This window comes from Abramis brama, assembly GCF_963993115.1.
Source record: "Abramis brama genome assembly, contig: SCAFFOLD_57, whole genome shotgun sequence".
Taxonomy (NCBI): Eukaryota; Metazoa; Chordata; class Actinopteri; order Cypriniformes; family Leuciscidae; genus Abramis; species Abramis brama.
The window spans coordinates 206,484-221,134 of NW_028156057.1; the positions used below are offsets into that span (position 1 = coordinate 206,484).

At 33.2% G+C, this 14,651-nt stretch overlaps 1 protein-coding gene across 3 annotated transcripts in view; it reads left to right on the top strand.

Moving 5' to 3' along the window:
* LOC311077108 (glutamate receptor ionotropic, kainate 1-like) overlaps window positions 1-13,989 on the top strand; it is a 44,360-nt gene extending 30,371 nt beyond the window's left edge. The window contains exons 8-16 of one of the 3 annotated variants that reach the window (XM_084138909.1): window positions 3,076-3,183; window positions 3,291-3,332; window positions 4,720-4,833; window positions 4,911-5,114; window positions 5,814-6,037; window positions 8,072-8,190; window positions 8,668-8,885; window positions 10,558-10,783; window positions 12,381-13,989. In XM_084138909.1, the coding sequence (XP_083995035.1) occupies window positions 3,076-3,183; window positions 3,291-3,332; window positions 4,720-4,833; window positions 4,911-5,114; window positions 5,814-6,037; window positions 8,072-8,190; window positions 8,668-8,885; window positions 10,558-10,783; window positions 12,381-12,670 (1,545 nt within the window). In that variant the 3' untranslated portion in view covers window positions 12,671-13,989. The remainder of the gene's footprint in view (window positions 1-3,075; window positions 3,184-3,290; window positions 3,333-4,719; window positions 4,834-4,910; window positions 5,115-5,813; window positions 6,038-8,071; window positions 8,191-8,667; window positions 8,886-10,557; window positions 10,784-12,380) is intronic. The other 2 variants (XM_084138910.1, XM_084138911.1) reach the window with 2 other exon arrangements.
* The last annotated feature ends 662 nt before the right edge of the window (window positions 13,990-14,651 follow it).

Genomic DNA, 14,651 nt, shown 5'->3' on the forward strand with positions numbered 1-14,651 from the left:
GTGTTTTGAGGCACTTCTAAACAGCTGCGGTGATTTATGTACAGACACTCTCTCTCTCCCAATGACATCTTCCAAGCGTTCTTGTCTTCCTGTTTTGGAGGAGGTATTGTTGAGTCAGCATGTTGGCGTTGCAGGCTGGAGGATGAATGTGTGTTGGACGAGTCGAGTGTGTAATGGCTCCAGCTGAATTACTGATGCTGGCTGTGCGGGTGAACTCATTATAGTTGGGGATCTCTTCATTTAAAGGTGAAGCGTGTCTTTTCTGCTCCACTAGAGGCACACAATGGAATTGTAACCGAATGGGCCGATATAACACGGACTCAACCAATAGAGTGAATTCGGCAAGAGCCAAATGATGTCCACCTCTGTGGAGCTATGGGTGGAGTTGTGTTTAGTGATGGGGTTACGGGTAGGTTAGGGTGTTTTTGGATCTTCTAGCTCCACCCATCGTCTTTGCAGCGAGCAATCTCTCGAATTTGGGGGCGGGATTACCTGTTTGTCTGAACCATGACCGGTGTGGAAGGAAATTATATTTTTAATAGAATAATGGGAAAAAATATTTAATGTATTTTACAATATTTTATTTTATTTATTTATTTACAATAATTGGGTAGGCTAGGTTAGGTTTTTTTATGTAAATATATTTTTTTATGTTGTTCTCCAGATATTTTTCTCTTTATATTGTCTCAAAATAGTTTTTCTATTTTGCCTATTTACTTTAATAAACAGATCATGGAGAGCAGCAAGGAATGGATGATAGATTTTATTTTATTTATTTTGTCTGTCATTTATTGGCAGGTTCCTGTTTAAGGAAGATAGGTTTTAAAGGTTTTTAAAACTTATTATTTATGGTATTTAAAAAATGAACAACAACAACAATTATTATTATTATTATTATTAATAATTTCTTAATACATTTGTTTAAAATAATAATAATAATAATAGTAAAAACAATTAAAAAGGAATTAATTTATTATTATTATTATCATTATCATCATTATTATTGTTAATCATGAATTGACAGGTATTTTAAAAGCAGACTAAAAACATCATTTATTATTTATAATAATTTATTTAAACAATCAATAACAACAATAATAATAATAATTATTATTAAATTAACTAAAAAAAAAACAGTTTTAGAGCCATAAAAGTATCTTTTTAGTTTAGTTTTTATGTATTTTTTCCAGATTACAAAATGTTTTGTTAAATTTTAATTCCATTCCAGCACAGCTCTGTCAAAAGAGATGTTTTCTGACACTTCCACTGAACTCAATGTTAGTTAATGTATCTCTGAAGTTCTTTAATCCAGTGCTGGTGATCATCTTCTTGATCTTAGTGAGAGCCACTGGTACAGTTAGTAAAGGCTATGCTAAGCACAGCTGGGTCTGGTGTGTTTAATCTTGGCCTGTTGGTAATTGGAGCTCACTGTACATGCGATCGAGAGCAGGATGTGATAAAAAGGAAGGATCTAGTGAGATTTACACCAGAGAATAATGACTAGAACAAATCTGGACAAAGGTCGTGCGGCCTCAGTGTAAGTATATGAAGCAAGTCTTTTAAGATCTCCACTACTGTATGTGAAGATTATGAATGCTACTACCCACCCCACAGCAAATTAAAGAAATAATCCACTGGATTTGCACATCAGGCTTTACTGAATGTCTGTTGACTATATAGGCGCTGCATCCTTGTAAATTCACATGTTCTGGGATGATCCACTGTTGGGGAGATCGGTCTCTCCATTTGGAGAGTATCCAAACGTATCCACTCCGTGAGGTTCATTATAGAGTCCATTTGCTAACAACTCCTTGCAGAACAGCGCTGATCTATTGCTCTGGGCACTTCGTTGATCATGTGACTATTTGTGATCTATGGATCTCTAGGTTGTTTCTCTTTGCTGTTTGTCACTGGGTGAATGGGGCTGCTTTAGACAGATGATAAAAAGCAGAGATAAATATTGAAGGTAGCAAGGTTGAAGACACGTGGAGTGATAGCAGGCACTATAAATAATGTTTAATTAGCAAAGAGAACAGGGATTTGTTGGAGAAATATAAACCTTAACCACACATAGATGCCAAACAGGGAGTATAAACACACTGAGAACTAAACGAGACACAGGTGTAAATCATAAGTAACCATAGAAACAAACTAGGGAGTAATAAGTAACCAAGGAAATTATGGTTTACATTTCAATTTGACATTACACATTACAAGCCTTATCCTCAAGGTCCTGGCACTACAAAGTGCTCGTTAGTCATTTATTTATTTATTTATTTACTAGAATTATTAACTAGAATTCATTGAATTATTAATAATAATAGAATAATTGGAAAAAATATTTAATGTATTTTGCATTTATTTATTTAAAATAATTCATTAAATGAATAATCATTTTATTTAATAAAAATATTGATTTATTTCATATAAATTCAAGGTGCTTGTTAGAAACATAATTGTATGTTTTATATAATAAATAAATAAATAAATGCATTAATTTATAAAATGTATTAAATTAATTATATTTTGAATGAATGAATTTATTTAATTAATTTAGCCTACTTATTAAGAATTCATTAAATAAACGATAATAATAGAATAATATAACAAATAATTGTATGTATTTTACAATTATTGTTTTATTTACAATAATTTATTAAATTAATAGTTATTTTAGTATTTTATTTAATAAATATGATTATTTACTTAATATAAATGTAAGGTTTTTTTATTTATAAAATGCATTCAATTAATCATATTTTTATTTTATGAATGAATGTATTTCATTATTTTTTTGAACAAAATAATTTATTAAGAATCTCATTCCCTCTCTCTCAATCTTATACCCTAGGCCTATAAAAAAAAAAAAAAAAAAAAAATGTCAGAAAGCCCCCCAAAACGCACGACAGTGTGTGTGAGCTAATACAGCGAGGTAAAGTTATAAACACTGGGCTGGTTATGTGCCAAACACACATTCTCAATAATGATGATGATAATAATGCTGACGAGTTTTTAAGACCCCCTCATGTTTAATCTAAAATCAGATCCTCTTTTCTCTTCTCCTCACTTCTGCAGGCTCAGTGGAACGGCCTGACCGGACAGATAGTTATAAACAAGACGGACGGCTTGAGGAAAGATTTTGATCTCGACATCATCAGTCTGAAAGAGGATGGCATGGAAAAGGTAAAAGCAGAAGATTCTTCCGCAATCTTCACCTGTCTAAGCCACGTATCTTAATATCTGTCATACTGTACATGTCAAATCTTGGCTTTTTCTTTTCTTTTCACAAGCAGTTTATGGAAAGTGGTCGTTTTAACAAAGTATGGAGGAAGGTTTGTATTGAATATCAGAAATGTGACGTTCAAGTCCCTTTTCCCCTTGCAAAATGTACCATGGTACTGAATGATTGCCTTGTTATTTTCTAAAAAGCATGGTATTACCATGGTACTTTTTTCATCCGTGCCCCTCAACCTGCTGACACCTCTTGTGCTGGTTTGTTTTAAGTCTCATTAGAGACACATGGCTTAGTTATGGATTATACTTAGTTTTTTGACATTCAAAGTTATTACTTCAACTTATTACTCGATTACTCAAACTCTCAGTCTGTGGCTCAAAGCCAGCAGCTTCCAAGAGCTCTGCATGCAGTTCTGAAATATCACATCACTCATAGAGTCAACAATGCAGAGAGCTCATTTTATTAAACATCTGTTTATGAGCACTAATCGCACGCCAAGAAACTCTCTTAATGTATGTTTTAAAAGAGCGTTTAGACAGTGGTGACGTAGCGTAGCAAATGAAGCTATACTGCGGTACACAGAAACACAGAGAGAATCTCAGAGGAGAGACTGGGTTTATATCAGTGGATCATGTAAAAGACGGCGTGAATAGACGGATGATGGTGATGTGAAGCACTTGCTTTTGCTCTGTAATATATGTGTTAGATAACTAAAAGATTCAGTCTGTTTTCTGCACTGTTTTAAGGCTCATTGCTCTCTAGATTTATTTTCCCTCAGACATAATGCATTAATTTGGTTCATTTATTTCAATTTATTTTCCCTTGTCTTGTTTTCCTTTTACCTTGTAAGACTTCAAACTGGAGTGTTTTTTTTAGTCTTTGTTAGTCTATTTATTTATTTTACAAGAAGTAAAGAAAATATTTAATAAATGTCTTTATTTATTTAATATCAACACAATGTTCTTATCAGGAAAATATAATTTAGTGTATTTATATTATAAATAAATATGTAGATTTATAAAATGTATTAAACTAATTTATAATTTTATGTAAGTGTTCAAAGTGTGTTTTTTTACAATTGATTAAGAAAATATTTTTATTTCATAATAATGTTATTATAATTATGTTATATATGTATGTAAATATATATATATATATATATATATATATATACAATACATATCTCATAATTATATTATATAATATACATATATATAATATATATATATACTGTGTATATATACTGTATATAAACATATGTGTTTGTGTGTGTGTATGTATACATATATACAGTACGTATCTCTTAATTATATTTTATAGTTCAGAAATTCAGAAATTACACAATTACCACAGACATTTGAATATTCTACATGCATTTAAAATCGCCGATCATATTTGAATTAATAGTGTCATCCTTTAGTCAGGTTCATAATGGGTGCATTATTCCTTTAATCTGTCCTCTAAAAAGCATGAAATCTGTTTAGATTGGTGTGTGGAACTCAAACACTGGCCTTAACCTGACAGAAAACAACAAAGACAAAAACGCCAACGTGACCGACTCCATGGCCAACCGGACTCTCGTTGTCACCACGATTCTGGTAGGAATCAGCCGACTCACATCAACAAGACCTAGAGACTGCACATGCTGGAGCTGATAGTGTTGTTGCCCTTGCAGGAAAACCCATATGTGATGTACAAGAAGTCAGATAAGCCGCTGTATGGGAACGACCGGTTTGAAGGATACTGTCTGGACCTGCTGAAGGAGTTGTCCAACATCCTGGGCTTTTCCTATGAGGTCAAACTGGTGTCTGACGGGAAATATGGAGCCCAGAATGACAAAGGAGAGTGGAACGGCATGGTCAGAGAGCTAATCGACCATGTAAGTCAAAATAAAGAGCTGCTTTTAGTCCATTGCTATATGTATGCTAGTGTCCTCATCAAGCCGTTTCATCTGGGGCCGGTTTCACAAAGATAGACTTTGACTATGGCTTAGATATAGTAGATAGTCAGACTTCAGATAGACATCTAAATCAGACCGTTGCACAAAGCACTTAAGACTCTGACTATCTTAAGTAGGACTACACTGCAATGCATTCTGGGTAAAATAAGACACTTTTCAAAATAAAAAACATGGCAGATCGAGTAAGCGCATTCAACCGCTCAGTGCAGTTTACCCCAGAATATTTGTGTTTGTTGGAGGAGTATAACAGTTACAAGGACATTTTACTTGGGAAATTTAGCGGAGAATGAAGTAACAAGAAGAAATGTTTAAATTATGAGCCATTTTCCCTTTTCTTTTGGCAGTTTGTAACGTAACTGATTGTTACTGCTGGTTGCCAAGGTAACAGAGTCTTTGACCTAAGTTAGCCTGGGGGGTAAGGTGTCTAATTTTTTTGGTCTAAATTAAGCCAGTCTTTATTTTTGTGAAACAGTCTAACTTGCATTAGACTAGTCTATGAGCAGATTTCAGACTTGTCTAACACTATAGACCAGGCTAAAATAGCTTTGTGAAACCGGACCCTGATCTCAAAGAGTCAAGCAAGTTCCTATGAGTTAATTCTCACTGGCTTCATTACAGGTTGCAGATTTGGCCGTAGCGCCGCTCACCATCACTTACGTGAGAGAGAAAGTCATCGATTTTTCCAAGCCCTTCATGACTCTGGGAATCTCCATTCTCTACCACAAACCCAATGGCACGAACCCAGGGGTGTTCTCGTTCCTGAACCCGCTCTCTCCGGACATCTGGATGTACGTGTTGCTGGCCTGCCTCGGGGTCAGCTGTGTGCTGTTCGTCATCGCCAGGTACTGATCACTTTAACACATTTAACCTTTAGATTGGATTCAATTCTTCAAATTGGACCGGTTTCATGCTTCTATATGTTTTGCGGTTAATTATAGCCCGTGTTTTACTGCCCAGCTCAAAAACTTGGCCAGCTCATTTTAAATGCAAATGCAATGGTACTTTTATTACAGTTAACTCTTCTAAAACTTCCGTTAACTTTTCTAAAACTTCCGTTAACTTTTCTAAAACTTCCGTTAACTTTTCTAAAACTTCCGTTAACTTTTCTTAAAAACATTTCTGTCAAATTCAAGCACATGTCCAGTATTTATAATGCCCAAATTGAAAAACTCAATCTTTTCAGAAATATCATATTTGTCTGGATGAATCTTGTCATGCAACTCTCTCTCTCTATATATTTTTCCTCTCTGCGGTATTGTAATATATAATTTCTTCCTTTGGTCTCCCGCCTGTTCTTTGGGTTTTGTTGTTTTAATAGCCTCTATTTGGGCTATTTATTGGGTGTCAAAAAAATCTTTAAAGAAAACCTTTATTTTTTGTGGGTGGGAACAGGGCCGGGAATATTGTGACATAGACAAAATACATTTCTGGGCCCCTCCAATACGGCCCTGTGTGGGAAAAATAATATAACATGAAATAAGTTGAGAACATGACACAAATGATCTCAAATATAAAAGATTGTTTTGTAAATTTGATCAGTATTCAGTATATTTTATTTTATATATGTATGTATATATATATAATTATATGTATGTAATATATGTAATATAAATTATTTAGTTGTTGACAGCAACATGCCTGCAACAGCATTCATCTACAGTATGCGAGTGGTATTTATTTATTTGATTTATTTGAACATATAACAGCCAAAAATATTTGCTATAGAGTCCAACAGTGAGCAGCCACATTTTTGTTTTAAGCATATTTGATTCAGAAAATATTTTCCCATTTGTCTTTTCTCCCATATCAGCTCCAAGATGAACAACATTGCAATACAGACTTTGATTTTTTTAATGAGGGTGGACTCATTGGTAGAATAAACAAACAATTGATTATTGTAAAATCGTTTGGGGGGGTAATAATGAAAATAAAAATGGAAAATATGAATAATCAGTTAAATACATGAAAGCAAAGCACAAAGAAGTACAAACAAATTCAGCGCCACATATTGTCCAGATGGTCTGGAGTGGAAAGAGTTAATCAGTTAAATGGGGTTATGGAGTTATGAGTATGTATGTTAGAAAGGGAGTCTAGGTTTTAGAGAATGATGTGATGGGTTGATGGAGGGAATATCTAATGAAATACGAGGCATTATAAGTCCACCAAGAATGTGATAGTGATGGGGGATTTTCCACTTAAGCAAGATCTGTCGTCTGGACACCAATGTGAGAAATGCAATCATATAGAGAAGTCAAACATCGGTCAGGACACCAAATACACCAGTGAAAGATGAGGGCAAAATGTTAGAAGAAGAAATTGCTGAGAGACCATGATTCATTGCAAATTACATAATCAAATCAAAACCAATGATGCAATATCAAATTATTGATTTTATGGATGTTTATTGTCGGAGTGAAATACAGTTTATTTGACATGTATTGTGAAATAATGGCTGGCATTTTGTTGGTGACAGTTAGTGGTGATAATATTAGAGGTATTTTATTGAATATTCACAATAAATATGTGGTGATTGTGATTTTGCTGATAAAATTAAGAATAATTGTGGATAGTGTGATTTTCTTTTATTTTGTTGCACTTTTTACTTGCCATTTTTTTAAGTGTTGTGTTGTTTTAAAAGTGTCTCGGTTTAAAACTTCACAAGCAAAATCTGTTAGTGTTGGCAAGTAGGAAACCATTCAAATATTAGATATTGACTTTTTACGTAGATAATTCAAATGACATCAAGGGACCTTATTATTAACTTTGACTGAACACTATAATTCAGTGGTTCTCTTATCAATGACAAATGTCTTATATTGAAATGTGAGTTATGTGCATGTACAGTAAATGCTGAGTGTGTTTGTGTGTCTCTGCAGGTTTACTCCGTATGAATGGTACAACCCTCATCCCTGCAACCCTGACTCTGATGTGGTCGAGAACAACTTCACCTTGATCAACAGTGTCTGGTTTGGGGTTGGAGCCCTTATGCAGCAGGGTACGAGATTTAACACCTGTGCTTTCCTTCTGTAGAGGAATCTATCTGCCTGTCTATATTTGTATGTTAGATAAAACAAGTTATATAAACTATATTATATTTGTGTTTTGAAACCTCTTTTATTTATTTTAGAATTTTATTTAGAGTTAAAAAAAAACAATTTAGATAAAGTGATACAAACTATTTACTTACATACTTACATACTAGATACTTACATTTTCTGGTTTTTATTTATGTAATTATTTAAGACCACAACTTTATTCATTTGTTTTATTTTATAAAATGATAATTTAATTTAATTTAACTTTTATTTTATTTTATTTTATTTTATTTTATTTTATTTTATTTTATTTTATTTTATTTTATTTTATTTTATTTTATTTATTTTATTTTATTTTATTTTATTTTATTTTATTTTATTTGAACAAGCATGTTTAATCTCTCGTTGGTTAACTGGTTGAATATTTCTCGTGTCAGGATCGGAGTTGATGCCCAAGGCTTTGTCCACCAGGATTGTTGGAGGGATCTGGTGGTTCTTCACCCTCATCATCATCTCGTCCTACACGGCTAACCTGGCCGCCTTCCTCACCGTGGAGCGAATGGACTCGCCCATAGACTCGGCCGATGACCTGGCCAAACAGACCAAGATTGAGTACGGCGCCGTGAGGGACGGATCCACTATGACTTTCTTTAAGGTTAGTCAACTTTTAGATCAGGCAATCCAGAAGAAATTCAGCCTGTTTAAACATTTGATGCAGTATGTGTGTGTTTTGTGATACGTTGGTTTGGCACTGAATTGAGAGAGGTGGTTTTTGACAGCATTTCCACCTCCAGACACTCAGACCTGTGATCTTACATGCACAGATTGGCGGGAATGATTACAGGACACGAACCTCAGCCAGCGGGAATTCAACATGTACAGAGCGAATTAAAGCAGCTTATAGAGGAAGAGAGGGTTATGAGGACATCTGTCACAGCACTGACTATGAAGGATTTTAATGGCATAAGCACAGGAAGTCCAGTAGCAAGATCAGCGTACTGTACATTTATTCACAGCGGGAACAATAAACGTGTCTGAAACGCTGCTCATCTTTTAAAAACCATTGAATTTGTTTAAAATTTGTTGGCTGTAAATAATTTCATATGGTTTTTCAAAATAGAGATTGTAAATATTGTCTTATGGAAAGTGATAGTTTTGGCTCTTAAATCTGATTATAAAATAGATAGTTCTGGTCCTGGAAGCTGATTGGTGATATTGTGCCTAATAAATGTATATATCAACTATATCAGAAACAACTACGAACCTTAGTTTACATGTCACCAATATATCTATTTATGATGCTTTATGAATCTGATCAATAAAATATCATATTAATAAAATACTTATATAATACAACCTCTCCTATTTTATTCCTTGACTAGATGATCAACATTTAAAACTGTAAAATAGTTGATATACTCAAAAAAAAAAAAAAATACTAATGAACTAGATTAATTTGCAGAAGAATACAAATATTTGTAATGATTAATAATTGGTGCCTTTTATCATATTGTGTTGCTGAAATTTTATAAAAGCAATAAAACAAACAATCCTGGTGACTGATACTTTTATTTTAACATTCAAAACTATAAAATTGTTTGATATACTCACAAAAACAAAGGCTAATGATCTAGATTAATTTCCACAAAAAAAAGAGAATATTTTTAATGATTAATAATTAGTGTCTTTTTCAAAATGCTGTTGCTGAAATTTTATAAAAGTACTAAAAAATTCCTTTACTAATTTGCACAAAAAATAATATTTTTAATGATTAATAATAACTAATGATAACTAATATTAATAATAATAATGATTAGTGTATTTTTCAAAATGCTGTTGCTTTTGTATAAAAGCAATAAAACACTTTGTTTTGTACTGACACAACTTTTAAAATAAATTTTATTTTATTTTATTTTATTCGGTAAAGTCTGTCAATGCCTGACACAATTAGTGTCTTTTTCAAAATGCTGTTGCTGAAATTTTATAAAACCAATAAAACATTATTTTATTTTATTTTATTTTATTTTATTTTATTTTATTTTATTTTATTTTATTTTATTTTATTTTATTTTATTTTATTTTATTTTATTTTATTTTATTTTATTTTATTTTATTTTATTTTATTTTATTTTATTTTATTTTATTTTGTAAAGTCTGTCAATGTCTGACACAATTAGTGTATTTTTCAAAAGTCTGCCACACACCTTCAAGTGGCTATACTTGCATTAAAAGTTTTCATTTATGCATTTGTCATTTGGGTAAATATTCCCTTGGAAATCGAACCCATGCACATGCTCTACAATAAAGCTATGACATATCTTTCCCAGAAATCAAAGATCTCCACCTACGAGAAGATGTGGGCGTTCATGAGCAGCCGGAAGAACACAGCGCTGGTGAAGAACAACCGCGAGGGAATCCAGCGTGTGTTGACCACAGACTACGCTCTCCTGATGGAGTCCACCAGCATCGAGTACATCAGCCAGAGGAACTGCAACCTCACCCAGATCGGCGGACTCATCGACTCCAAGGGCTACGGAGTGGGCACTCCTATCGGTACGCGCACATCAAACCATGATGGTCAAAAATGTGTCATAAGAAACTGCATCATGTAGTAGCATTTGAATCACCTGGTGTTGTTTCAAAATGAAAAAATTATAAGTTGAAAATGATACGTAATCAACCTGAGTAAATTGAGTTACACCAGTGATCAAATAAATCATTTTTAAAGGTCAGATCTAGTATGTAAACCACACACACACACACACACACACACACACACACACACACACACACACACATATATATATATATACTAATTCTCCTTAAGGTCTCTGAATTACATTTAATTAGGATATATCAATAAATCAATAATAAGGTCTCATTTGTTAACATTGATTAATGCTGTGTTTTAGAGCACTTATTAATCTTTGTTAATGTTAGTTAATAGAAGTATGTCAGTTCACAGTGCATTAGGTAATCTTAACTTTAATGTAGTTACAAATGAAGCCTTGTAAAGTGTTCCTAATAAATCTTTATAAATATATTGTCAAAAACTTTATTTATTTTGTTAGTTTTCTTTCAGTTAGAGAAACCATAATTTGAAACAGTGATATTTTGTAATATTTCATCATATTTATTCACGTGTCAATAAATCAATGTGGTGAATAATGCTGATTACAGAAATGTAAACATTTTATTCACCTTTAAACTTGTAAAATAAAAGTATTGGCCTTTTGAAAATATTTAGAAATGACAAATCCTAGAAAAACGGACTTGAAGCATTGTTATTTTTGCACTATTTGTACTATTTTGTACCTTAGATTTTATTTTTTATATTTTAATATATTTTTGTTTATTTTGTTTATTTTTATATTGTAGTTAAAGATTTAGTATTTTTGTTGTGTTTTTGTCATTTTTTTATTAGATTTGTGTTTTTAAAAATATGTTTATATAGTGTTTTTTCCCATTTTTAGTTATTTTAGTACTTCAAATAAACCAGTGTTATTTTAGTATCTTACTATTATAGTTTTTTATTAATATTTTGCATTTTATATTTTTATTTGGTTTTCGATTTAATTATATTTAAAGTTGTAGTTGTCTTGTGCGTTTTTGTCATTTTAAGTAGTTTTTTTTTTAGGTCTATGTAGTTTTTATTCATTTTAATTCCGTTTTAGTTACTTTAGTACATCAAGTGGAAAGTAGAAATGTTGCCTAAGCAACTAGCCGAAATAAAATGTTTTTTTTTATATTTTATTTTATTTCAGTTAACGTTTGTTTCAAGTAACACATGTTCTTTTATGGTTTTAGCTGGCTATAATAATCCTGAAATAAACAACAAAAATGAAAAACCTTAGCAACTCGCTGAAATAAAACAAGTTAATTTAAAGGTAGGTTAGGCAATTTTTTTACAAACACTTTTTTTTATATACTGTTAAATTCTCTTCACTTCCTGATGGCAGTCAATAATAGAAGTGGTCTAAATATTAAAACATGTATGAAACAATATTCAAACGTGATCTCCTGAGGTAGTCTCGTGACGCTTTGCAGACTCTGCTCTGTGTGTGTGTGTTCATGTGTTTTGATGGAGGCGCGTCTTTCTTTTTCATGGCTTTAGTTTTAGATACTGATGATAACCCTGGGTTTCTGTCAGGTTCCCCGTATCGTGACAAGGTGACCATCGCCATCCTGCAGTTACAGGAGGAGGGGAAACTCCACATGATGAAGGAGAAGTGGTGGCGAGGAAACGGCTGTCCCGAGGAGGACAGTAAAGAGGCCAGCGCTCTGGGTGTGGAGAACATCGGAGGAATCTTCATCGTTCTGGCGGCCGGACTCGTCCTCTCCGTGTTCGTGGCCATCGGGGAGTTCGTCTACAGGTCCAGGAAGAACCTGGACATCGAGGAGGTGAGCGTGGGACAGTGTGAATGGCACAATAAATACTGATGTAGGAGCTGGTGGACGTCACAGGACTTCAGTTTCACACTTCTGCTCCTCGACTCTCCTAAAGCCGGACATACACTGACTGAACATTACCTGCGGTGTTACATGATGTCAGCTGTGTTATAACCGGGGGCGACGTTGGACACTGAGCAAAGTTTTAAACATCAACTTTTTTTATTTTACATTTTCAGATGTATTTTCAGAGATGGACAATGAGATGAAAAGTCAGTGAAATATGAATAAAGAGAGGAGTGTTAGTTTAAGGTGAACTGCAGTTCAATTATCACACCAGTTAATATATTGTAGAGTAGCTCACATCCATGTAGTTTGTATTTAGATTTAAAGGACTTGAACATTTTATTCTTTACAGACATGTTCCTTCTTAATCTAATTTATGATAAGCCATGTCTGTGGGTTTTATTATAGGTGATGTGTGTCATTTTTCCATGTTAAAATGTTCATTTCAAGCTTAATTTGCAAAGCCATTCATTCAACGGTTGATTTTCCCGAACAACAGTTTCAACATGCCTGAAATGTCAAATGGTAGATGGAAAACTTGTTTGAAAACAGTCATTTATTTCATTTGGCGATACAGAAATTACATACTTCACCTTTAAAGGCTCATGCTGACCGGTTTAGCCTTTCTCTTATAAAATGGCTTATTTTATTTCACGACTGTTGGTAACATTTGTCTTAAAGCCGTGTGTTATATGAACCCCCTTTTTTTTTAATAGTGAGAACAAACAAACATGTCTATAATGCAGATTTAACATTGCGGACGTCCTAACAAGTCATTTTTCAAGTTAATTTTTCTGAAATTGAAAGTGCTGTGCAGATCATACGTGACGTTTAATATGCAGCGTAGTGTGGATGAATGGATTTGAATCTGCAACACAACACAAATGTTTTTGCGGCTCTTTTTGTGTTCGCAGAGATTTTAAACCTCAGATTAACAGACTGGTTATGTTTTATTCACTCTACAGGTGCAAGACTTTGTCTTCATTTTTCATCATCCTTTCTGTATTTTGTATTGGTTGACACTTATGAAAATGCATATAAATATTTTATCACATTGAAATGATTTCTTTACGAGAACAATATATGTGTTTACTTTGGATTCTTTGATTAATTTCCTTTTTTTATTATTTGCCTCTTGTAGTCGATCAGATATTTAATGTTTTTTCACAGATGGACTTTCAGTCTTCTGCATCTGAAACTAAAATGAATGTGTTTTATTATTGATCCACTTTGCTGATGGGCTTATACTGAGAAAACCCGATCATCGATTTCTATCAATAAAATCAAGTAATGAAAACGACAAATTATAGGTCAGACAATTCCATTTTAATTCCATTTCCTCCATCGTTAAAGGAAACATCCAGCCAAAAATGAAAATCATCATCATTTACTAATCCAAAACTTATGGAAGAATTATGAATAATCTTCATTTAGGGTTTTTATTATACAACAACAGTTAATAGTAACACAGCTGTCTGTCTCCAAAGAACAATAAGAAGCAACATAAAAGTAATTAACATGATTTGTGCACAATATTTCAAGTCTCCTAAAGTCGTCCAATATCTTTCTGATTCTCTATTCTCTGAAAATCTCCCGTATGCTTCAGCTCTCATTACGCATATGTCATCTAATCCTGTTTGGTGTCAGTGATGTGAAACCTTTCACTTTTGGGTGAGCTTGCTTTAACTCCTTTACCAAGTCTCTTCTGAATAAATCAAGAGCCGGTGACCATGTGGAGGAACAAGTATGCAGCTTCTTCAAGGACTTGATTTCACAGGTTCTCCTTGAAACCTCTGTTATCTGCAATGAAGGTGCCGGTTTTTGTCAGTTTTCCAGTTCTCATGTCTCACAATTTCCATATGATTATGAGCGCTGGCTTCAGGGCTCGACCCATCAAAAGAATCATCTCTGAATTCATAAGAGGAATGAAATGATTCCATGCAAATGAAGATCAGATCAGACGTCT